The 27,266-nt window shown below is 35.7% G+C and overlaps 1 protein-coding gene across 2 annotated transcripts in view; it reads left to right on the top strand.

Moving 5' to 3' along the window:
• The window catches only part of LOC150099996 (uncharacterized), a 135,586-nt gene extending 108,793 nt beyond the window's left edge, over positions 1-26,793 (top strand). For both annotated transcript variants that reach the window (XM_090402471.1, XM_090402472.1), the window contains exons 8-9: positions 7,286-7,373; positions 26,593-26,793. In XM_090402471.1, coding sequence (XP_090258597.1) covers positions 7,286-7,373; positions 26,593-26,713 — 209 coding nt within the window. In that variant the 3' untranslated portion in view covers positions 26,714-26,793. The remainder of the gene's footprint in view (positions 1-7,285; positions 7,374-26,592) is intronic.
• Positions 26,794-27,266: the final 473 nt, after the last annotated feature.

The raw sequence follows: 27,266 nt of genomic DNA, 5'->3' as shown, positions 1-27,266 counted from the left end.
TGTAAGTTCTCGAGAACGCCAGTATTGAATAACTGCAGTATGGCTATCAGAGATGTTGTAACTTAAATTGCTGTTCAAATGTTCAGGATTAAGGAGGATTTCCCTGGATTCCACAATTTTCCTTTCAAACTTCACTGCAGTGAAAAATGTTTTTGAATTTATCCCAGTAGACTGAATGACTTTGTAGATCATCATGAGGATTGTATGGAGTCACGGGCACACATCTCTGATTGATTTTCTTCATCATCTTAACAACCAGCATTCTAATATAAAATTCACTGCCGAACTAGAACGAAATAACTGCCTTCCGTTCCTGGATGTAATTCTTACACGATGCTCTGATAGATTTCAAATCTCTATATACAGAAAACCCACTCATACTAATAGATATCTGCACTGTCAATCTCATCACTTTCCACCACAAAAGCTTGGAACTATCTCTACCTTAGGACACAGAGCACGCTCTCTTTTAAATGAACCAGATGAGCTCCAAAAAGAAATTAATCGCCTTTCTCTGATCTTTAAACAAAATGGATATTCTGAAAAAACGATTAAGAAATTTCTTCTGGATCCTTTGAGGCAGTGTACTACGGAAACTACTAATTTTAAAGGTAGCATCTCCATCCCATACATTAGTTCAGTCTCCAATAAATTGGCTAAAGTCCTTAAAAAATACAACATCAGGACATTTTTCACTACACTAAAATCCGTTCTCTTATAAACCATCTGAAGCCTATTCATCACAACCTAAAATATCCAGGTGTATACAAATTATGGTGCGATTGTAATATTCCTTACTTTGGACAGACTAACAAATCCATTGAAGTACGTATAGAAGAGCATAAGAGAGACATCTCCTATAAAAGATCACATGCATCGGCACTATCCAGTCATGTTCTTTTCTCAAACAATCCTCATGATGATCTACAAAGTCACTCAGTTTGCTGGGATAAATCCGAAAACATTTTTCGCTGCAGTGATGAGTTTGAAAGGAAAATCATGGAATTCAGTGAAATCCTCCTTAATCCTGAACATTTGAACAGCAATTTAAGTTACAACATCGCTGATAGCCATACTGCAGTTGTTCAGTACTGGCGTTCTCGAGAACTTACAAGCACGCACACAACAGACAATGGCGCGCTGGATAGAACGACTTGAAAAATACGTTTTTTATGTCAATTATGTATTGCATGTTTGCCTATAATTCTCAGTTTTTTGTAACTTCAATTTTTATTATTGTGTTCTACCTTTAGTGGATTCCTGATGAAGGCTATAAAAGGCTGAAACTAGAAGCATCATTCTCATTAAAACTTAGTATTTTATCTCGGTTTAAAGTCATTAAATATCTATTTTTAAAATGTACCATAACAACCGAGTAGAAGCTCAGGAATACATATATATATATATATATATATATATATATATATAAAAATTAATTTAACTGACTAGAACCCGAGAAAGTATAACAAAAACCTTTAATAAATCACGACTAGTTTCATCGGTGCTCCGACTTCTTCAGGTGAGAAAGAAAAAACATAAGACTTATAAAAATAACAAGGTAAAAAACATGGACTTTCCAGCTTAATAAAAAGAAGTAGAATAGTAACAGTCATATTTGAATAGGTGACCGCATGCTACCATTGGCATGAGTTGAATGTGTGCGACAGCTAATTTTAGAGCGCCAGTATTGGATTACTGCACTATGGGAATCAGGCAAATTGTAGCTTAGATTGTTGTTCAAGTGTGAAGGGTCCAGAACTATTTCTTTTGATTCGATAATTCTTCTTTCAAATTCATCCTTGCATATATATAAATTAGTAGTGCATTCCCAATCAACTTGGTGTGGCCGTTCTTCAAGGTTAGAGTTTGCCGAGAAGAGGACATAACTGGAAAGGGCGCTCGCTTGTGTTCTACTGTAGGAGATGTCACGTCTATGTTCCTCAAGACGAAGTGAAACAGATTTATCTGTCTGGCCAAAATAAGGTCGACCACATCGCACAAAACTTGGAAAATGCAGTTGGTTGTGTTTTGGTTTTGGTCGACTCAGAAAAGAACGAAATTTTGGCAGAGTAGTATAGTCTGTCTTTATGTTGAATTTCTTCAAAATCCTAGATAGTTTTGGGGTAAGAGAGCTGATAAATGGTAACTGTATATGAGTAATAGGGTTGGAATCATCTTCTTCTTGAGGATGTTGGCGTGGTCTCAAACGTTTAGTGATGTTACGAGATGAATATCCATTATTTAAGAAGGTGTTTTTCAGGAAGTTAAGCTCTGTTTGAAGGTCTTCTTCTGTGGAAGTGAGACATCTTGCTCAATGGACAAGGGTGAAGATGATGCCCAGTTTCTGAGGAGGGAAGTGATGAGAAGAGCCATGTTAATATCTATCACTGTCTTAAATTGAAAATTTAAGATAGTCAGGTAATCTGCTAATCTTTAGATCCAAGAAGGGGAAAACGCGTTAATCTCTAGTTCTGATGTGAATTTAATGTTCCGATGTTGATTATTTAAATGGTTTAGGAAGTTTTGCGGTTCCTCTAAACTCTGTTCCCAGATAAGGAAGACGTCATCAATGTAACGTAACCACAGTTTAGGTTTTAAAGTAGCTAAAGAAATAGCTTTCTCTTCAAAATCTCCTAGAAAATGTTAGCTAAGACTGGGGATAGAGGGCTGCTCATAGCTAACCTGCTAGTTTGTTTATACATTTTATCTTCATAGCAGAAATAGCCGAATTGATGCAGATCAATTGAGTTAGAAGAGGAAACATTTTTTTAGAAACCTTATCCTTAAGAAGAGTCATAACTTCATCTGTAGGTACATTCATAAACAGAGACACGATGTCAAAACTCACCATTCTGTCAGAGTCTATAAGATTCAAATTTTTTATTTTTGAGATGAAATCTTCAGAGTTTTTGATGGAGGAGGAGGAATTGCCAACTAAATGTTTTAAAGAAGCTGCATGATATTTAGACAGCTGGTACGTAGGTGAGTCAATACCTTCCACAAAAGGTCTTAAAGGAGTGTCAGCCTTATGGATCTTAGGCAGGCTGTACAACCGAAGAATGAGGGGATGGAGAGAGCAGAGAGATAGTCTTGTGTGTCTAGGAAGTTCAGAAGTTGATTTCAGAAGATTGTTTATACAGTTATGAAGTTCTCTTGTGGGATCACTTTCTAGAATAGAATAGGTATTAGAACTTAATAAGTTGTTAATCTTTGAACGGTAGTCAGCTTTGTCTAAGATTACAGTTGCATTCCCTTTATCAGCAGGTAAGATTATAATGTCATTGTTGTTACGAAGTTGGTGTATTGCTTTCCTTTCTGTCGGAGATAGATTATCTGTAGGACGACGACTGTTGTTTATGGTAAAGATGGCATCGATCCTAAGTAGATTTGCAGTTTGTTTTGGTAACTGCACAGCTGCCTTTTCAACTTTTGTAAGAAAGAGTTCTTTAGGAATGGAGGTCGGAGAATGAACGAAGTTAAGGCCTTTTGAGAGCACACTAAGTTCTGCAGGAGAAAGTGTGTGAGAGGATTTGTTAATCACAACATTTTTTAAATTTTGTGAATTGATATGGGGTTGTATATATTTATATATACGTTTAGGAGTTCATCATCGAGGTGGAGATAAGGCGTTCCACTGTATTAATATTTCATTAATCTAAATATTGAAAAGTGTTGAAGACAGAGGCATCCCTATCTTACTCCTTGGTTTATAGATTGTTTTTCAGATAACTTTGAATTTATTTTTATTTTTATTTCATTATCTTTGTATATATTAATATTGCATGTAGTAAAATATTAGGTATATTTATTCTTTGTAATATATCAAACAGTATATATCTTTTTATTTTGTCAAATGCTTTTTCGTAATCTATAAACGAAAGATGAGTTTCTAAATTAAATTCTCTTCTTTTTTTTCTATAAGTAGTTCTATGCAAAAGGCTGCATCCATTGTAGAGCATCCTTTTTTAAATCCATTTTGACATTCTAATAATATTTTTTCCCTGTATATTTTTAGTTTTTCATTAAGTATTCTACTATATATTTTGTAGCATGTATTCAATAAACTAATACCTTTGTAGTTAGCAGATTTTGTTTTATCCTCTTTTTTAAATATAGGTATTACTGTACTTGTATTCCATTCTATTGGTATTTGTCCATTTTTATATATTTTATTTGAAAATTTTAATAATCTTGGATGAAATTTTTTTCCAGCAAATTTATACAGTTTGGAATTTATCCCATCTTCTGCTGCTGATTTGCATTTTTTATTTTAGTTAGGTTGTCCTTTAATTCTTTCATTGTTATTATATCATTTAAAGTATCTTGTAAGTTTCTGGTAATTATTTTTGATGCTAGTATTATCTGTCCAAAGATCTGTAAAGTAATCCAAGAATTTTTCTACATCTCTGTTGTACTCATTGGGTCTTATTTTGTATATGTCATTTTCTAGATATGATACAAATTTTCCCAGCTTTCTCTGTGTCTCTTTCTGATTTCTCTTTTGGCTATTGCTTGTCTTTTTTTATATTCAATTTCATCTTCTTTTTTTTTGTTACTTAACCATCTTTTAAAAGCCAGCTTTTTTAATTTTTATATTTTTTGCGTGTTCCTAGACTTCCATATGCTGCTGATGCAATAATTTCTTTTATATTATTCCATTCTTTCTTAATGTGTTCATTTTCTTGTATTTTTTCTAAGTAGTTTTTAATCCTCTGTTGGCATTTCTTATACTTGAATCATTTAGTAGTCTTACTTTGTAATTAGATTTTGTTTCTCTAGTTTGTTTATTTTTTTTGTATTTTTTGTAGCCAGTTAGGTAGAAACCTTAGTTTTGCCTGCACTAAATAGTGATCTGTGTCGATTTCTAGCCCTTTTCTAACTTTAACATCTAGGAAGAGGTTTGCTGCTTTTTCATTTGCTATAAAGTAGTCTATTATTGATTTTTGTTCTCTTGCACACCATGTATATTTATGTATATTTTTATGTTTGTAAAATGTATTCATTATTTTTAAATTATTATATATTGTATAATCAATGAATTGCTTTCTATTTTTGTTTACTGTTGGTTCTCCAAATTTTTGTATATTATTGTTAATTTTTTTCATTTCTATTCTGGCATGAAGATCTGTGACTATAATTATATGGTCTGTTTTATTTAATTTTTCATATATTCCTTGTAGCTCTTTGTAAAAGTAATAATTTTCTTCTTCAAAGGCATAAACTCCAACAACTGTTAAATTTTCTTTATTTAATTTTAATTGCACTTCTAATATTCTTCCATTCCAGTATGTATAATGAGTTAGTTTTGCTTTAATTGATTTATGGATCCAAATCATTACACCAGCTCTGCATGTATTTGTTTGTCCACTCCACTATATATGATATTGTAATTAGCTGTTTCTTTTGTTCCTTTAAGTTTCTTTTTTGTTTCTGTAAGAACTGCAATTTCTATATTTTCGAAATTTAAAATTTTATCTAATTCTTCTTTATGTGCTGCTTCTAATGTTCCACGTTGCATATTTCACCAAGTTTTTCTTTTCCAAAGTTTCTTAACCTTTTCCAGCTTGCGGTTTGTTTCCCATATTTTCTGTCCGGTTTGGATTTTGCTGAGACATGAAAGTAATATGTGTTTCCCTATGTCAAGTGACTAGCATGATGATAGGTATCCTAGTGGTGGGACTGTCATCTTAAGACAACTAGGCCTGCCTTTTTTTAGTAGATAGTGGAAACTACAGTTTAAGAGGAAAGAGTCACCCCACTTGTCCTCGAATTGCTCTAATAGCATTGAAAAGGGGAGGGGTTAAAAGTAAGAGAGAGAGGGAAAGAAAAGTAGAAGACCAGTCTACAGATATACCAAGTGTATATTTTACGAAGTAAGATCAGGTCTAGCTCGGGTATCTCAGGTTTGTCATGTCATAATCACCAATGTGAGCTCCTGAGAGATGTTTGTTTATGGATACAAGTAAATTAGTCATTAAGGACAAAACAGGTAATATTGGCAGTGAGAGATGATGACATTTTTGCAACAACCTCTTGTTTTTTCTTGTCTTCAGCTGCATATTAGCATGGGTGCCAAAGAATTTTTATCTATCTATATTAATGCAGAAACTTAGTTTTCTGGATTCTAAGACATACGAGGGTGGGGGGGGGGGTGTCTGGAAAGTTCTGATAAACTCTTAGAACAAAAATGATATTAAATCAACAGTTGCTTTAATATTATTTTGTTCTAGATGTTTATCCTCGGCCTGGTTGGCCGAGTGGTTAGCGTATCCGCTCTCCAGCCAAAGGGCTGCGGGTTCGAATCCCGCTGTGGGTATGGTTGTTTGTGATTGTCTGTGAAAGCAGTAGTGGTGGTAGATGGCATTGGTGTTAGATGATGAAGGTTGGTGGAGTAGTGAGACGAAGAGTTGTAGAGTTGATGCCCTCCCTCGATGAGTCTTTGGACTTCCTGGAGGTGTGATATGATGATAATAATAATAATATAGATGTAATATGTTTATGGCAAGAAATACTGCAAGTTAATATTATTTCAAGAATTTGTTCTTTTGCAATGTCAAAATCTTTTACGCTTAGGAATTGCTGAAGGTAATTCTAAAATCCAGTTTCATGCATTTTTCTAATTCCAGTTTCATATGGAATTGGCAGGATGAATACAATGGCTAAGACTAGCCATTGTATTCATATTTGGCTCTGGAACCGACATAGCACTACATTTTGAACATTGTCAAAACTTGGAGATGAATATTCAAGGAACTAGTAACAGATATTTGTTTGTGCGGTGTGCTTTCATTAACGTTGAAAGCACACCGCACATTAACATTAACATTCACAAACAAAAGAAGAATTGTAATTTTCAAAATAAAGTGCTGAAGAGTTTTAGTATTAGTAGACAAACAAAATTTCCTTGGCAGTTTTATATGTAAGGTGCTCATATCCCATGTTAAGTTTTTCACTGATTGCATTTACATTATGATCATTAAAAGTGTTTATAGATTCTAGTGATATGCACATCTATATAAACATAGGCTATGATGACACTATTAAGTAGATGTGGTTTTTTTTTATTTCAAAATGGACAAACAGCATTATGATTACTCTGAGTCTACCCTTGGCCCTTGTAGGATTTCGTGGCAATTTTATGTTAAAATTAATTTTCCCCCGAATTTGAAAAAGCTTTATATATCCCTAAATTTTGGCTAAATAATGAATGATTTTTTTTTTTAATCTCCTCACAAATTTAATATCACAATTGAAAACTTTTTTTTTTTCATTTTTCTCCTTTAAGGTATTCCAGATGCAACTGATCCTCTGTATTTCTTTTGGCAATACTACAATAGAGCTGAAGGCAACCTGGAGAATCTTCTTCAGATAAGGTGTAATATTTATTTTTGCTAAAATAACATAGTAATGCAGATAATGATATGAGTCGAGTGAAATTATCTATGTATATGGCATAATAAAGAATTCATTGCTGCTTATTTTATGTCCCTTCAAAGTCAAGAAAAGAGAAATAGATTGCATGCTTGAAAAAGGGCACTTCCCTTCCCCAGTCTTCCAAAATCACTTCACAATTATACCTGCCTTATCCTTTCCTTTAGTGTTACACGGTGATCAGTATTCATTTCAGACAAATTATGGAGACTACAACCATGTTAGAATTAATTACTTTAATTTCCCGACATTTCGACCTTGATATTAAGGTCATCATCTGGAGTACACACACACACACACACACATACATACAGAAACATGCTATATTACATTTCAAACAGTATGCCAAAGAGACAATAATTTGATCAACCGTTATTCTACTGGCCTAATCTCTAGGCCCAGCCTGGAGTTTACCATATTCATTGCACATGTAATTTTCTCTATATAGGTGAAATAGGATGCACAATTCCTACTGAAAAAATAAACAAAAATGGCGCATTAAATATAATAACTATTGTAAATCTGGCCTTTCTGATCATGCCCTGAATGCTCTACATAGAATTGACTGGAAAGGCAACTGTTGTTTACATCACACCAAAACGTGGTTGAACGTAAATTAGGAGGCCTGTAAAATTTTTATCAACCACCCTAATCTGAACAATAATGATGGTCTAAAAATCCCAAGAATATGGATCCGCATAACCTTTTCGTCTAAGATAGGACTGTGAGTAATCCAGGATCTTAACTCTAATATAACAATTCTCATGTTAAATAAGGACACCACTTTTGCTGTAATAAAACTATCTATTTGAATTTTTCTCTGATGATCTTATAAACAGAATATAGCTTTGATGTAGTTTTTCCCCCTCCACTAGTGGTCATGCAGTAGAATAATGGTTGATCAAATCATTGTCTCTGTATGTATGTGTATACTCCAGATGATGACCTTAATATGAAGGTTGAAATGTTGAGAAATTAAATTAATTAATTCTAACACAGTTGTAGTCTCCATAATTGGTCTGAAATATATGTGCTTAGTTTCATCCTAAAATTATGTTCATTTTCATCTGCAAAACCACACATACTTTTTCACAGAAATTCAGATTTCAGCTTCAAGCACTGCTTATTTCATTTTTTTTTTTTTTAGTTGCACAACCTGTGATTATTTTTATCTCAGAGAGGTAACATTGGTGTATATATTTGTTCTGTTATATCATGTCAAAGAGTTTCTAGAATTCTCTTTTTGATCTTCTTCGGCACAAAAAAAAAAACCTGTCTTATTCTGCCAAATTCATTTGCTTTTTTTTATCACTTTCCTAATGCCACCAAACATTCTAAGATTTTGATTTCCTTTCTTTAAGTATTGATTTTCTTCAATATAAGTTTTCTAGTAGTGAAGTCATCTTTCTTGGAGTACACTGATCTAGCAAGTAGAGATTATGATGCATTTGCTAACCAACACATCTCAAACAAATTGTTCACATGCCCACCATATAATCTTAGCCACTCCCCAAACACTGTTGATCACAGTATACTCTTTGAAGTATACTGTGAATGTTGTCCTCTAGGCAATTCAGTCACAATTTAGTGATATCTTCAACCATGGAGGAACACTTAGTACTCAGCTACTGTCATCCATGTAGGATAAGAGAGTGGCTATATAATCATTTGCTTTCATCAGTACCAAAGACCAAAATTTAGAAAAAAACAAGAAACTTGTATTATTTCCAACTGGCAGTCATGCTTTCTGCCCTGGTGATAAAAATGTCAGCTCTAATTTTATGCAACTCTGTTTTCACTTTTTTTGCACTTCAATGGTTCTGTTGTATCATTATCCACAGGTATAAAGAGGAATTCTCTTCTCCCATTTCTTCAAGTTCCTGCATAGACATTCTGACTAAATCTTAATATCCTCTTTCCATTCCAAACAACATTAATGCTACCTTTGATTTTTCACTAGAAGGAGATAAGAAGAATCTTGTCCAAACTAGATATTAGAAAGTCTCCTTATCCCGATGGTATTTTTCCAGTGGTTTGGAAGATTGTGTATTGCTTGGTTGATCCTTGTCCTCTGTCATCTTTTCATTCTCTCCTATTCCATCAATATTTATCCTGTAGCTTGAAAACTAGCACATATTTAACCATCCTAAGAAGGCAACAAATCTTTGCTCTCAAATTGCTGTCTATTTTCACTCACTTTAGTTCTTTTGAAAGTAATGGAGAAAGCCATTAACATTTGACTTCTGCACTACTCAGAATCCTACCAATTAATAAATGATTGCCAATATGGATTCTGTGATTTCCAATCAAGAAATCTTTCATATGTTATCCATCTTTGGACAAATGCCATTACAAAGTTTCGATGAATCTCAAGTGATAGCTCTTGATATCTCTAAAGCATTTGATTTGGCAAAAAAGTCCTATAAAATATGTGGCAAGCTCCCATCATTTGGCCTATCTTTAACTTCTGCAACTAGAATGGCAGCTTTCTATCTAGATACACATTGAAATTTTTTTTACCTTGGTCCTATTATACATTAAAGATACCAAGAAATTTACTTGGTTTTAATCCTTTACCCAAGGAAGCAAAACAATATTTTGCATATGAAATATAATTATGTCTGAGCAGCTCTATTATTATTATATCACACCTCCAGGGATTCCAAAGACTCATCGAAGGAGGGCATCAACTCTACAACTCTTTGTCTCGCTACTCCACCAACCTTCATCTAACACCAACACCATCTACTGCCGACTACCACCACTGGTGCTTTCACAGACAATCACAAACATCCATGCCCATGCCGGGATTCGAACCTGCAGCCTTTTGGCTGGAGAGTGGATACACTAACCACTCGTCCAACCAGGCTGACATACTTGTATATAGAGGCTAATGACTTCAAATCACTTGCCTTAGTATGTATCCCATAATGCAAAGCGCACACATCCCTTTTGGACATGTAAAATGCTATGTATAATGCCTTATTAATAAGGTATATGAGATATACATGACTTCTGCATTACTTCAACCGTGGTATCTCTCCTGGGTCTGACTCTCGCTGATGAGACCTCGTTAAAGGTCGAAATCAGTCTGGATAGTGACCCCCTTCCCATTATGCATAGCATTTTGCATGTCCAAAAGGGTGTATGCTTGCATTATGAGATACATACGAATGAGTGATATGGAGTCATTAGCTTCAATATACAAGTAGCTTAGACGTGAATATATTTCACATGCAAAACATTGTATTACTTCATAAGACTATTACACTTTTTTATATAATCTTTATCAAGTTTACTAGGTTATAACTGATGGTTCATTAGAACCATCATTTATAACCTAGTCTGTAACCTTCATTTTAGCTTACTAGTTTGTATTCCCTGAGGATGCCAATAGAAACAGATTGGCGAAACATGTAGGAGGATAAAATAAAGCTACTTGATAAAGATTATATAAAAAAGTGTAATAGCCTTACGAATAATTGTCAAGAAAAAATTCAACATATTGTATTACTTCCTTTGGTAAAATATTAAAACCAAGTATGTAATTTCTTGGTATCTTTAATGTGTCTAGATACACATTACTTGTGTTAGTGGATGAATCTTTATCCTCAACCTTGTTATGAATGCTGGGTTCCACAAGGCTCTGTTCTTTCACCTAGACACCATGGAAAAAGTTGCTGGATATCAGCAGTTGACTTAAAATCCACTTCACTATTTTACCAATGACATTACTCTACACTCCTCTTTCTCATTTGATCAATACTACACAAATTAATCCAACTACTAGAATATTAATTTCTGCAATCCTACTATCCCCATACTATTTTTCTTAAAAGTTTGTTAATTTGAATGCTAATAAAACTATTCAATCTTATCTTACATCTTACAAAAAAGAATCCCTTTTCTTTCAGTCTTTCTTTTGATTTTTTTGCTTGAGATTACTCTAACCTCCAATTTTTCTTGTCATAAACTTATCTGAATTTACATCAGTAATTAAAATTGCTAAACTCTCTTTTAAATCTGTTAAAATACATCCAGCAGCTATTCATCATTCCTTCACATTTCAGTGTCAAATTTAAAAAAAAACAACAAAAAAACAGATATTTTTTGCCCTTCATTCATTTCTTCTACTTCTATTATTTGGAACAGTCTCCCTTTTATGCATTTCCTAAACGGCGCACTTTCAAGGCCTGCACAGTTTACAAGCCTTTAAGCCAGTGTTAACAAGTTTCTCCTTTCTCCTCAACTTTCTGCCCATTCACAGCTCTAATGAATTGTAAGTTGAATAAGCTCTTGTGTGTGAGATTACCATAAAAAAAACAAATAAATAAAATTAGAATTATAAATAAATAATTAAATAATTAAAAAAAAACTGAACATAATTCAGTTAATTGATTTGAATCATAGAATTTTGTAAGTATTCTCAGACTACTGTAAATATAGTACCTAAATAATAATAATAATGATTGGAGAATTGATGTTCTTTTAGAAATTTCATGCCGATTTGGTATGTATTAGACAAATAATTTGCATATCATAGATTGCTTTGGATCTAAAGCATCTGCACAGAAGTAAATCCACTAATGTATCATGACCAGCCAATAGAAAGAGCTAGCAACATAAACAACTTCCAGAATCATTTGAATAGATGTAAATAGCAGAAGTTGTTGATTGGATTTTAATGGTATGCGAACGCAGATTGATAAGAAAATAATTATTTATTTATTGACTTAATTGCTAATATTTCGCTGGTATTCTATCCAGCATCTTCAGAGCACACAAACAAAGTTTGTTACAGTAGTGAGACAACCGCAATCCAGTGTAACAGTGGGACTAGTATGAGTAATTGTAGCATGCAACACAAAGACTAAAGTTCTAATTGAGCACCATCTAAGTTGGAAAAAAAAAAACTGGGAGAAACAAAGCAGGTATTAATTTCTTCTTAGGATGACTGCCTCCCAAATCTCTGGTAGATTTATATAGCCATACTTGTTGAGGTTTGGGGTATGTTTCAAGGCTTCTGCTGATTCCAGGAACAATCTCTCTGACTTGTAAAAGCTTCTGTGCAGCACTTTTGTTTTTTTCCAATTGATCCTGTGTGCAGGGGGTATCCAAAGCATGGCCTGCCAGACCCGACTTGCCATAGTGAAAGAATGTATGCCAGATATGTTTTTTGTGTTCACTGAGGCGGATGTCCACAGTTCTTCCTGTCTGTCCATAGTAGGCTCGATGACATGAACAGGACTCTTCATAGACTCCTGTTCATGTCACAGGACACTTCATAGACTCCTGTATGTGATAAAGGAGAGAATCTGTCCTTAGGTGAACAGATGAGAGTTGCCAATTTCACATAAGGATTAGCAGAAGGTTTAACTTACATCAAAAAGAAATCATGTAATGCTTGCAGAATTTGCTGGTATGGTTGGCCAAGTAGTTAGTGTATCTGCTCTCCAGCCAAAAGGCTGCGGGTCCAAATACCATTGTGGACATCGATGTTTGTGATTGTCTGTGGAAATATTGGTGGTAGTGGGCAGTAGATGCCATTGGTGTAGTTGCAGTTTGTTGTAGTTGTGTCCCATTCTTGTTTATTTATATATTTCCCTTATACTTTACCTTCCTTTATATATCTTATCCTTTTTCTTCGCATACCGTCACCTCCTCCTTACTAGAAATCTAAGCTCTTGCTCCTCTTAATATCCTAAAACATTTATTTTTTAAAGCTGCGCCATTTAGGATATTTAGTTTATAAAGAAATTTAAAACAAGAAGCAAAATCCTAAATAAGTCTAGAAGTGAAATAATCATGCAGTCGTAACCTTGATCTCGTAATTTAACTTTTTCTTTTTCCCCTCGTGCTTAGGTTCGTACATTATAACAAGCGGTGCATTGAATGGCCATTTCAGACAACTGAATATTTGATAAGCAGAAGTTTATTAAACTCATAAATACAATACAGTACATTAAATTCTAAAAACTACAATTCAATACTAAGATGATACAATGTTAATAAGACTAGCAAAATACAAAAAATGAAAATTTCACACTAGCACGTGGGATAAACTGTTATGCCTCCACAAAGGACTCTGTATACACATACACAAGATAAAGGGGCTTTCCCGTCAATGATTAAGTTGGCTTAAATCTTTCACCTGCTTAAGCACAATAATTTCATTAGACACAAATGGATTACACACATTAATTTACAAGAGTTATGTGGGCTTAGCAATTCCATTACTACAGTGAACGCCACATTCAGTTCTCTTGAGCTTTCTCAGTTAAGGGTAAATTACATATACTAGTATCTATACACATTATTGCTTGTTCAGTAATACTGATAAACTAGTTTCCTCTTTCTCTATACTATTAAGTGAGCTAAAGTCCTAGTTCAACTCTCTTTCAAGAGAGTTGAACTAGGACTTTAGCTGTAATTCGATTGCTTAGTAATACGAATTACAATTACATCCTAAATTAACAGAATTAACATAAAACTTTTCACAATACCGTTTGACGAAACTCTTCTACTAGATGTTATTTGTCTGCGATTCCTGAAGAAAATTTCCTTCTGTAGTGGGACATATTTGGGGTACTTCAGAACATGAGAGGGCCATCTCAGTTGCAGCATATCAGGCTTCTTCTAAGGAAACATGATCTATCTGCTGTTCTGCAGTCATCAGATTCGCCATGAGGATATCCACAATTTCCACTGATAGTCTCCTTCCTTTAGACTAGGGTTGGCTTAGTATGCAGTAAATACCTTTCTTCCCGACCATGTGGTGTCCTTTGTTCTCGATGGTAGGAAAATGGGACCTAAATCCCACTTATTAATATTCCATGTTGTGGCGGACGGAGGGAACTCCTGACCGTCACTCGGGAAACTGCGTAAGGTAACCTTTAAATGAAAACTGACAAAAGACTCCGGGGGGGGGGTCCCTAACCCTTTTATATTATGACCCTAATGGCACCTTCTGCAATTAATTTTCTTTCCCCCAACATTAGGATACGTTTCTCGTAACCTGTTAGGGTGGCGTTTCCCTGCTGAACTTTCCATCTTTGGTGGGCCGTGTGCACGCGACTGACCCGCGGCAGTGTCTCAATCGTGAACCGTGACCTTGGACTTTACTTCGGTTCTAGGTAACCCTATGAGTCAGCTTTATCAAACTCTATCAACTCACCTATTTTTTCTAAGAATTAGCATAACTTACAATCTCTTGTTTCAAGTGTATAACAAGCAAGCCTTTTACATGCAAAATTCTTATAACTAAATACTTTAAACAGCTAGCAATGTAAGCAACTTCCAGAATCATTTCAATAAATGTAAATAGCAGAAGGTTTAACTTACATTAAAAAGAAATCATGTAATGCTTGCAGAATTTGCTGGTATGGTTGGCTGAGTGGTTAGCGTATCTGCTTTCCAGCCAAAAGGCTGCAGTTTCAAATCCCGCCGTGGGCATGAATGTTTGTGATTATGGAAATATTAATGGTGGTGGTGAGCAGTAGATGGCATTGGTGTAGTTGCAGTTAGTTGTAGTTGGTGGAGACAGAGAGTTCTGGAGTGAATCCATTGATGTATCATGACCAGCGAATAGAAAGAGTTAGCAACATAAGCAATTTCCAGAATCATTTCAATAGATGTAAATAGCAGAAGGTTTTACTTACATTAAAAAGAAATCGTGTAGTGCTTGCAGAATTTGCTGGCATGGTTGGCTGAGTAGTTAGCATATATGCTCTCCAGCCAAAAGGCTGTGGGTTCAAATCCCGCCATGGGCATGGATGTTTGTGATTGTCTGTGGAAATACTAGTGGTGGTGGGTGGTAGATGGTGCCGAGACAGAGAGTTGTGGCATAGGTGCTCTCCCTCATTGAGTCTTTGGACTCCCTGGAGGTGTCATGTAATAATAATAATAATAATAATTTTTGGTCATGTTCTGTGTTATTGATACTTAGATACAGTTAAAAAGAGAATAAATTAGGATAACAGTTGAAAAACCATAGTGCATGTTAAAATATATGATGTTAAAAGAAGGAATAGAGCTCATTCGGTAACTGCTAGAATTCAAAGGAAATTACATTGAAATTGCTGTTGGTAAAAAAAAAAAAAATACAGTTGTGAAGGATATTAAAACAAAATTGCTTTCCATAAAATGGGAAAGTTTTAGGCAATCATGCATATTTAAGTTTGACTAATGAATAAGAACGTCACAGCTTTCATTGTATAATATTTCAACATATTCCTAGATCATTGTAGGACCTATACTTCTCAAGCATCTCTAAATGTAGTGACTTTAGCAAGTGTGCCATTGAAACTAGAAAGAGCAACTGACAATGAAAAATATAAAAATATTTGTGAGATAAATATCTCACAAATATATATATATATATATATAAATTAAATATATATTATATATAAATGGGGTGCTTAAGGGTCAAAGCTGTATAACTGAGAGGAGACCTCCACATAGCCTTTAAAGGAATGCGGAGAACTGACCAGGGCTTCTGACCCAATGTCCAATCCTCACCTTCTCGTGGTGCACCCTGTTGGGTATCTACCTTGATACTGAACGAATGAGGATGGGCTGGCAATTTGGGATTTAGCCGACCAAATTGTATTCTTATTGGTTAAACCAAAATAAAAAATGATGGTACAACATGACAAAATTTCATGCCGGCTGGGGCGTTGCCCGGTTAAACAAGGCCCCCCCCCCCCATTGTTTTCGCCAAGAAACCAGGGCGAACAGCGAAAAGTCAGCTACTGGAACAAATCTGAAAACAAACCCCAACTCAACATCACCAGAGTTAAAGATCGGTACTATCAACGTAAGAAGCCTGAATGGCAAAGAAATGGAGCTAGCTGAGGAATTAGATAAGTACCAGATCGACATAATAGGGGTGACTGAAACAAAAAAGACCAAAACTGGTGAGATCTTTCTGAGCAATAAATACAAAATGTTATATTCAGGCAATGACAATCAAGGAAAATAAGGAGTAGCCATAGTATTCAACACAAAATATGAGGCTAATCTTCTTGAATGGCAGTCAGTCTCAAGTAGAGTAATGTGGGCAAATATGAGAATGGGGAACTTGACAATGAGACTTATTTGTGCCTATTGTCCCACAGAAGGTTCTACTAAGATAGAAGTGGAGGAATTTTTTGACGCTTTAGAAAAAGCAACTGACACAATGAAAAAGGAAAAGTTGGTCCTTGTTGGGGATCTAAATAGCAGAGTAGGAAATGATTGTGAGACACAAAAATATTTTGGGAAAATTTGGAGAAAAGAGCAAAGCTAATAATAATGGCAAATATCTGTTGGATTTCTGCTCAGGACATGGACTGGTTATTACTAACACCATGTTCCAACATAAAACTGTGCACAAATTCACATGGAGAGAAGAGGCTAGAAATATGAAAAGTCTCATTGACTATGTTATTGTTGATAGTGATGTTTTCTCCCTGGTGCAGGACACCAGAGTGTACAGAGGATTTGAAATTGGAAGTGATCACTATTTAGTCTTGAGCAGGATAAAATTGAATTTCATATTGAAAACAATAACATGTAAGAAAGTTTTAAAGCGAATAAAAGTTGAGCAGCTCTCAGATGTGAACTGTAGACTAAAATACAGAAAGATTATTGAAAAGAAAATGAAAGAGTTTGAGAACAGGAATCAAACCTTGAAGATTCAGTGGCAAACTCTGAAGAAAACATTGATTGATTCTGCCAGAGAGGCATGTGGTGAGGTTGTGTGCAAGGATAAAAAAATCAGAACTCCCTGGTGGACACAGGAAGTTAAAGAGGCAGTGAAGGAAAAGAAGAAAGCATATCAAAAGTTCCTGGCAAATAAGTCAGCTTTTTACTCTTACAGAATACAGAGACAAATGTAAGAAAGCTAAACAGTGTGTAAAAGTAGCTAAACAAAAGTCATGGGAGGACTTTGGCAAGAATATAGAAAATAAATATCAAGAAGGTGGCAAAATATTCTGGAGGTTGTTGAAGAAGCTTAGGAATGGAGGAAAGAGTGCTGTAAAAGGAGTTAGAGATGATAAAAGTGATATGAAAACAGGAGAAAAAGATATCCTTGAAGTATGGAGTAATTACTTTGAAAAACTGCTAAATGAAACAAGCAGTGATGACAGCACAGTGATAAAAAACACTGACCAGGCATGCAGTCAGGAATACATATCCATACTTGAAGTAGAAAAAGCCATCAAAGGCTTGAAATGTGGAAAGGCAGCAGGAGTAGATGTTATTCGACCAGAAATGCTGAGGTATGGAAAAGTCTCACATTGGCTGCACTGCATAGTTCAGAAAGCCTGGACAAAGGGACAAATTCCCGATGATTGGAGTAGAGCTCTCATAGTACCCATATATAAAAAGGGAAATAAAACTGAATGTGAGAATTACAAAGGTATTTCCCTATGAGTGTTCCTGGCAAGATCTATGCAAGTATACTTGAGAAACGGTTGAGATGAATTGTGGAAGAAAAGCTTGGTGAAGAAAAAGCTGGATTCAGGCCAAATAGGGGCTGTCAGGATCAGATCTTCACTTTACGACAAATAGTCGATAAAGCATGGGAATATAACAAAGATCTGTATTTAAGTTTTGTCGATTTGGAAAAGGCATATGACAAGGTGCCAAGAGAGAAGCTATGCAATACGCTGCAGTTATATGGTGTCAATGGGGCATTATATCAAGCAATACTTAGTCTTTATTTGAGTTGTAAGTCAGCAGTTAGAATTGAAGGAAGTACAGGAAGATGGTTTAATCTTAAATCTGATGTGAGACTAGGATGTACATTATCCCCTCTGTTATTCATTATCTATATGGATCACATTATGAAGGAAAGTGGTATTAAACCTGATATCAAAATTGGAGATGTTAATGTCAGCTCTTTGCTTTATGCGGATGATGTTATACTTCTAAATAAATCCGCTACAAGTCTGCAAGATTCTCTGACTAAATTGAATAGCTGTTGTAATAGATATGGTATGAAGGTCAGCAATAAAAAGACAATGAAAATAGGCAGAATCATTGAAAATGTCAACTGTGTTGTGAATGGAGAACCTGTGGAGCAAGTAAAACATTTCAGCTATTTAGGCATGATTTTTACTGAAGATGGTAAATTAAATATAGAAATAGACAACAGAATCAGCAAAGCTGGTATGGTGGGAAGTCAGCTGAATAAATTCATATGGAATAAGAAAGAAATTAGTCGGAACACTAAATTAGTTGTATACAAGACAGTGTTCAAACCAGTTTTAACTTATGGATCTGAGAGCTGGGTCAGAAGCAAAACACTTGACCAAAGACTAGAGACCGCAGATATGAGAGTCCTGAGAAAGATTAGATGCGTGAACAGATGGCATCAATGGCAATATCATATTAAAAATGAGGATATTAGGAAAGAACTTGACATTGTCAGCATCCAGGAATGCATTAGCAGAGCTAATCTCAGGTGGTATGGTCACCTAAATAGAATGGGAGAGGAAAGATTAGCAAAACAAGTGTTCTTTGCCAGGTTGTCAGGAAAACGACCCAGACGAAGACCAAGATATAGGTGGATTGATGCGGTACAAAGTGCCTTAGACAATAGAAATATAAGATCTGATAATGTTGCAGTCTTGACAAGTAACAGACTGATTTGGAGGAAAATTATAGATTAGTTGTAGATTTGATGTAGATTTGTAGATTAGATGGAGGAAAATTGTAGAAAATTGTAGTTAGTAATGATGTAATTTTTTCATGTAGTACTGTCATATCCTGTACACCTCTTGAGGGTACATGGCAGGAATTTGATGATGATGATGATTATATATAAATAAATATCTGACTCTAACTACTCCAGCCTGGTTGGCCAAGTGGTTAGAGTATCCGCTCTCCAGCCAAAAGGCTGTAGGTTCAAATCTTGCTGTGGGCATGGATGTTTGTGATTGTCTTTGAAAGTATTAGTGGTGATAGTCGGCCGTAGATGGTGTTGGCGTTAGGTGATGACGGTTGATGGAGTAGTAACACGAAGAGTTGTAGAGTAGATGCCCTCCCTTGATGAGTCTTTGGACTCCCTGGAGGTATGATATAATAATAATAAGAAACAAGTAGTTTAGATAAATAATAAATCAGGTAGGAAATCAGCATACAGAGAACAATTGGTAGGCAAGTTATATGTATATAACTTGCCTACCAATTTTGTTTAGTATATGACTAAACAAAATTCATGGAAAACTTTGGAAAGAATATAGGATATAAATATGAAAATGGCAAATGTTTTGGGCACCACCTACTGAATAATGTTGAAAATGGAATAAAGACCATCATAAAATAATAATAATAAATAAAATAAATAATAAAGATATCTAAGTATGTAAGAAGCAATGTAAAACTGACTGTAAGAATATTTTTGAAAGTGTGGAATAATTTGCATATTTTGGTAGATTTTCTTCCAGTGTTTTTAGTTTCACAAAATTAAAAGTAAAACATTCTGAAATAAAAACATATGAAAAAATAGTGAAAGAAAATATTCAGAAAGAACATGTATGTACTTGTATTTAAATACAAGTAAATATTTCAGTGATGATGATGAACAGCCAGTTTTTCTACCCACTACAGTGAAGGCCTCTCCCATTGCAGGAGGGTTGGGGCATGCTACTCCGATGGTGACCCAGTCCATCTTGGGAGAGTCTACGTACTTGGATGAATGAATGTATGAAGGTGAAAGACAATCACAAACATCCATTCCCTTGTTTGGATTTGAACCCGCAGCCTCTTGGTTGGAGAGCAGATACCCTAACCAAGCTACTTATTTTAGTACTAGAGGTTATTAAAGGTATTATTAACATTTTTGGGTTTTTATTATTATTATTATTATTATTATAGAACACCTCCAGGGAGTCCAAAGACTCATTGAGGGAGGACACTTACTCTACAACTCTGTTTCATACCACTCCACCAACCGCAACTACCTACATCATCTACGCCAACGCCATCTACTGTCGACTTTCATGTCTTAAAATGCTTAGACATGAAAATATTTTGCCTACATTGCATAATTAGTATGTTTGATGGAAGGCTGAATTACAAATTTGGAGTAGAGTTCTGTTATGCCATTCAACAAAATGGTGAAAGAAAATATTCAGAAAGAATGTAGAATATTTCAATACTAGAGATAGAAAAAAAGCCATTAGAAACCGAAAATGTAATTCTGATGGTTTCTGTTCAAATAAGCCCATACCTGTCCTAAAATGTTTGGGAGTATAAGAACTTATACTCCCAAACAAAGAGAAGTAGCAAGGGTAGTTCACAGAAGTACTTGGTTATAGATGGATACACTATCAAGCAGAGATAAGGGAGTCATTCCTCTTTATAAATTCTTGATACCACCACATCTGAATTTCTGTGCTGAGGTCTGGTCTCTTGAGTTTCATGGGGATGAGGAAGTAGTGAAGAGGATCCAGAAGTAAGTGACTAAGATGTGGTCTGTGGAATGCCTCCTATAAGGATAGATTATTTGTGGATTGCACAAGTTGGCTGATAGATGAAAAAAAGGGGGGGGGGGGCAGTGATAGAAACATTTAAGTTACTTTAAGGACGATGAGTATTTTTTATGTAATTAAACTTACTAATCTCACCACATATTCTAGTAGTTTCATCTGAGTTAGCAAGCCAGTAGAATATGTTGCGAAACTAGTAGTTTAATTAAATAACTATTACGACCTTATAAACCCAGTGTTAGTTATTTTTTGTTACTTAAAGGATGTCACAGGATTCATGTAAGGGAAATGTTTCTGCACTTGGCTAGAGGGGGACAGAACAAGAAGTCATCCCTGTAAGTTAGGTTGAGTGTGGTGAGCAAGGGCATGAGGACTAGATTTTTTGCTTTGAGAGTGGCAAATGAATGGAATGGGTTGCCTGAGTCAGTTGTGAGTGCTTTGTCTGTTAATTGTTTCAATGAGATATATGATAGATATTGTGTTGATAGTTTGGATCTCCCATAGTGAGTCTTAGGACTCCATAGAGGTGCCTGTGCAGTAATAATAATAACTTTGTTTGCTTACACTTGGAATTGAATTAGTGAATGTCATCGACTACCTAGTAGGTTTTATTGGTGTTTCCTCCAATAGAAAGAAATCCTATTGTATTGGGAATGCTTGCTGGGTATGCTAGAGTCCCTTTTCAAAACAGGCCACACGAGGAGGTGCGATTGACTTGACAGAATGAGGTTGTATATTGCATAGGGTTTTAACAACTCTGTGACTGAGTTCTTGCAATTAATCAAATTTGTGACATAACTCTGGCATAGAGCCATCTGTCAGAGCCTGCATAAAAGGTAGTGTAAAATCTCTCATGATATATAGTTATGTAACTTATCATGTTTGCTTTTACATGTTTTTCAAGGGGAATGTACTTAGAGAAATGTTATTTTGTCTATAATAATCTTGTAATGAGCCTTTGTTAAAATAATGTGGCACAGGATTCATCATGTAACTCTGTTAACTCATGTCAAATCAGTAAGTCTAATTCTTAGAATAGTGAAGAATTCTAAGAATTGCCATAGATGGAAATTTCCAAAGATGCACAAGAATGATGTCAGCATGTCTGAATGTCAATACACAACCATATATGAAAAGTTCGAGTAAAACATGCATGCAAACAGTGGAAGTCTGGGCATATATAAGAGAAGTCATCAAGAAGGAATTTTGTCTTAGGTTTCTCAAATCTTCACTTATCTGGGTCCACCATCAGGTTAGGTCTGCTGTTGGTAATCTAAAGAGAAGTGTCATAGGTTCGGAGTCTTCTACCTGGGTCTGCCACCACATGAGAAGTATTGTGTTGATTGTCTCGCTAAGAAAGAGCTGCACATTGCCGCCATGTTAAGGATCCTATAGGGCATGGAATAATCGATGACCTGGCCAAGGAAGAAATTTAGTGGGAAATCAAGAATGAGTCAGCAGACGGAAAGAAGGACAAGAAGGAGCACTTACATGTGAACAAAAGATTCATGTAAAAGGCAAATTGTAAGTAGTTACACATGTATTAATTTCTGAACAAGAATGTATATCAAGTGTGTCTGTTTATGAGATAATGTATATTAATATTTAATTAGGCTTACACAAGGTATGCCTAATTGTCGTTAATATATATATATATATTACTGACAGGTTATTCTAAATTGTGAATTAGCTTTAAAGGAAGAAAATTAGAACTAAGTTTGAATTAGGAAGAATTGAGAATAACAAAAGAATTGTAATGAAATTGTATATATATATATGTTAACGTGAATCCTTCTGTAAATGTTCCCTTTTAATTTGAATATTAAAAGGGAATAGAGCCCTGTGTCGTGCCATTAGTCACAGGCCTTCTTCTGTACTCTACTTATCAGTAAACTACTCTCTAATATCTTTTCATCAACCACCCTGTTATCCACCTCACAACCCCTATGTTCATCCCCTATATGTACAATTTATTGATTAGAATTCCATGTGGTGTCTCCTGCCAAAGGCTTTTACAAAGCCCAGGAGTATCACTGTAAACCTATTACCTTTATCCAACTCAGCTGTCACTGTATCATAAAACATGAGCAAGTTACTGAGGCACAACCTACCCTTCACAAAACCATGTTGTCCCCATACAGCATCCCATTTCCATTTATTCATTCCCGTATTTTGCTCTTGACCAACTTCTCCGGTACCTTTCCAACAACTCCTGATATGCTGATCGTTTGGTAATTTGCTGCATCAGTCTTTGAGCCACCTTTATGCAATGGAACTATTTTCCCCTCTTTCAACTCCCTTGGGACTAACTCAGAGCCAAGACTTAGACTAAACAATGTGGTCAAAGGCACTGACAATTCTCCATGACCTTCATGAGTTGATATACCATCTTATCCCATAGCTGTATTCACATCAGGCTTCTGTAATATGCTATACACCTCCATTTAATATACCTCAATTTCCCATATAAGTCTTTGCCTCTCTTGTTACTGCAATATCTCCACCTGGATGATATACTCTTGCAAAGTGTACCGTATTTACTGAAATATAACTCTCCCTCACTTATATCTCACACCCCCGATTTTACATTAAGAAATAGATAGTGAATATTGTTATGGCAGTTTCAAATATTTTGTAATTCGGTTTATGAGAATCAGCATTTCAATTCAACAATCTTCGGCTTGCCTTTTGTTGATGAGTTGAGTCGTGCGATCTTTTGTTAATAATACACCAATCATGTGTAAGACTGGAAGTAGTGATAATGAATAGCAGATTCTTAGTAAGTCATACCCATTTTCAATTTTTTTTTTTAAAATCATGGTGATCTTATGATTCCGAATTGCTAAAGATTCAAATATATTGCATGATGAAGGTGAGTGGCCGATCGTGTAAATAATGTTGATAATGAAAATTTAAATGCATTCATTTTATAAATAATGTGAGTAATTATAAATTATAATGAATACTGAGAATTTAATTATAAATGTCATTTAATTTTTTCCTGAAAAACTTTAGTTTCCAAAAATCCCTGCATATATCTCGCACCATGATTTTTTAACTTTCATTTTGAGGAAAAAAAGTGCATTGACAAGTTATATTCAAGTAAATGTGCTAATTTTAATATTTGACTGATTCAGTTACCTCCTTGCCATCGGCATTCATTAAAATCATTCTACCATAAACAATCTTCCTTTTACTTGCAGCATATCAAAAGAACTGTTTGGGATTATTTTTGGCCTGCACTCCTAATTTACTCTGCTTTTGCCTTTCTGGGCTGTGATTTGTACTACTCGTGTGCCTTTTGGTCACCTTGGGGGGGGGGTGGGGGGGGGGGGGGGTGGGGGGGGGGGGGGGTGGGGGGGGGGGGGGGTGGGGGGGGGGGGGGGTGGGGGGGGGGGGGGGTGGGGGGGGGGGGGGGTGGGGGGGGGGGGGGGTGGGGGGGGGGGGGGGTGGGGGGGGGGGGGGGTGGGGGGGGGGGGGGGTGGGGGGGGGGGGGGGTGGGGGGGGGGGGGGGTGGGGGGGGGGGGGGGTGGGGGGGGGGGGGGGTGGGGGGGGGGGGGGGTGGGGGGGGGGGGGGGTGGGGGGGGGGGGGGGTGGGGGGGGGGGGGGGTGGGGGGGGGGGGGGGTGGGGGGGGGGGGGGGTGGGGGGGGGGGGGGGTGGGGGGGGGGGGGGGTGGGGGGGGGGGGGGGTGGGGGGGGGGGGGGGTGGGGGGGGGGGGGGGTGGGGGGGGGGGGGGGTGGGGGGGGGGGGGGGTGGGGGGGGGGGGGGGTGGGGGGGGGGGGGGGTGGGGGGGGGGGGGGGTGGGGGGGGGTATCTGCGATTGGCTACTTCTTCATATCAACTTCACTATGAAAATATTGCGAGGTCCAAACAATGCCAAATTTCAATTTCATTTTTTTTTTTTAATCAACCAGCATTTCCTGTAACTTGTGAGTTTGTAATCAATCTGTTGTTTTTTCTAACTTTCGTTTTCCAAAATAGAGAAATAAATATTTTATTCCAATATATATATATATATATATATATATATTTTTTTTTTTTTTGTATTCAAATAATTAAAATTGATAAATAAATTTTTAAATACACAAATAAAGTTTTTAGTTGTTTATTTGTGCATAATCAGATATCAGGTTGGGGGAACGTGATCTATATAAGAGAGTAGATCACCAAATAACTTTTTATAGCAAAGTAGCTCGCGTAGTAAAAAAAGGTTGACCATCACTGTACAAGATTCACTCCTTTGATTTTATCCTTCTCTCTTAATCAAGCATTCATTTCTCTTTTCTTGAACTTCTTTCTTTCTTTCTTTCTTTCTGATATCAGCTGACCCACTTGGTTACTCACTCCGCACAACTGAGCAGTCTTCCCTCATTACAGCCAGCTCTTTATTCTTTACATCCATCATACTATTATTCTTTTAATCAACACTTTTACTCTCTATCTCAATCATGTGATTTTTAACCCATGTTTCAATGCTATCTTCTGTTATATATTGTCGCAGATATTTTCACATGTATTCTCTGTTCAGTCCACTGCCTCGCTACCTGATCTGTACTTTTGATCCTCGCTTTCATAGCATTTTCGGCACACTTTCCCACCACTATCATTTCCCAACCAAATTCCATTTGCCTTTGGTAATTCATACATCTCACAGACATTACACTGTACGAAGTCCCTTTGGTTGAATTCTTTAAACAGTGATGTCTAGGACACCATTGTTCTACTTCACCAGTGTTATGTGCTATGCTACGTATCTTACCATGCAGAAAGACTATATTAACTATATTGAAAATAAAACTTTTAACTTAAATCTAATTAACACCACATTACAATCTAATTCTAATACAAATTTTAACTGATGTCACTATTTTTATTTAAAAAACTAGAAAAACTTAGCTTTCGGAGCTTTCCAAACACGCCTACCACCATAAGCCACTTGACGGTGTCCCATTTCAGCTATACATTTATAGCTGACTTTGATTTGTGCCTCTACCAGCAGTTATTATAGTTAGAGTAAGCTAAATTCATATGAATTAATTACACTAAAAGTCTGAAATGAAAAACTGTTATATGCAAAAAAAAAAAAAATCATTATTATGTTAGAAATCTGTAAACATGTAAGTATTCTGTGAATGTTAAAGCCATTTGTATTATGTAGCTACTGTTTACTAATTCAATTGATACATGCTAACCATTGAGTCCTTTCTGAATCTAAGGTGCACCTAGGTTTTGAAGTTTTGAAATTTTTTGAGCAGAGAGCTTATGAGAATATAATACAGAAGGTGAATATATGGATGCATAGACAATGCTCATGTCTTTTAAGTAATACAAGCTAAGGCAACTTTGATGCCAAGGATTATATTTTCATAAATTCTCTGGTCAAAATTTTGAAACTTCTGAAGTTTCTGTATACATTTGGTTTTGAAATAATGTTAGATCTTTAATATCCACTATTTCTGTACATCACCAAAATGAAGCTGAATAGCTCTTTCTTTGATAAACATAATCTTTATCAAGACACCCCAGAGCTTGTCTACAGGGGGGAAAATTGGGGTCCCACACCTGGAATTGGAATTTGTCTACTGTGTGTGTGTGTGTGTATATATATATATATATATATATATTTTTTTTTTTCCTTTGTTGAGCTTATTTAAATATACTCATGTCTCTCTCTCTTTTCAGGCGTGAGTGGGATGTTTTCTTGGTTCCTCCTGGGACACTTCACTCCAGTAGTATATGTTCCAAGTGGGTTGCTTCAGATATTCCATCAAGTAACATATGGGCTTCATCTTTACAGACATGAAATGTACATTCGTTTTTCCATTATAGAATGTTTAGCTTGTAATTAGTCTTTTGGTATGCAAAATAAATTATGAATTATGTCCAATATAAGTTGACTGTTTTAAGTTTTTATGCATGTTTTTATGTTGAATCACACACCAAGTTATGAAATATTAATTATTAGTTATGTTTAGGAAAAAGCAAAGATGCACAATTTCTGTGAGATATACAGTTTTTTCATTACATTACTATTGATTTATAAGAGATATATAATTCACTTAATTATTTTATTTAGTCTTATTTAATTCCAATTGAATTCTCATGCATCTAAATTCTGTGTTACAAACTTTACACAACTAATTTTTTAGCCTATCCTTCCTTTTCAAAGCAGTAAAATATTTGAAGTCAAGTCAGTAGTATAATGTTTGATAGTCTTTGGGACCACAAATAGTTTGAAGATATAAGACAAAAAATAAATGTCTAAACATTGAATATAAAGGAAGAGGATGAAAGGTTAATTCTTTTTAGAAATAAGTGGTACTGACTGTGTAAATTGAGATTAATCATCAGCCACT

This window comes from Typopeltis vanoorti, chromosome 13 (assembly GCF_054136105.1).
Source record: "Typopeltis vanoorti isolate ZY-2024b chromosome 13, IOZ_Tvanoo_1.0, whole genome shotgun sequence".
NCBI classification, from domain to species: Eukaryota; Metazoa; Arthropoda; class Arachnida; order Uropygi; family Thelyphonidae; genus Typopeltis; species Typopeltis vanoorti.
This window is presented reverse-complemented; position numbering and strand designations above follow the sequence as displayed.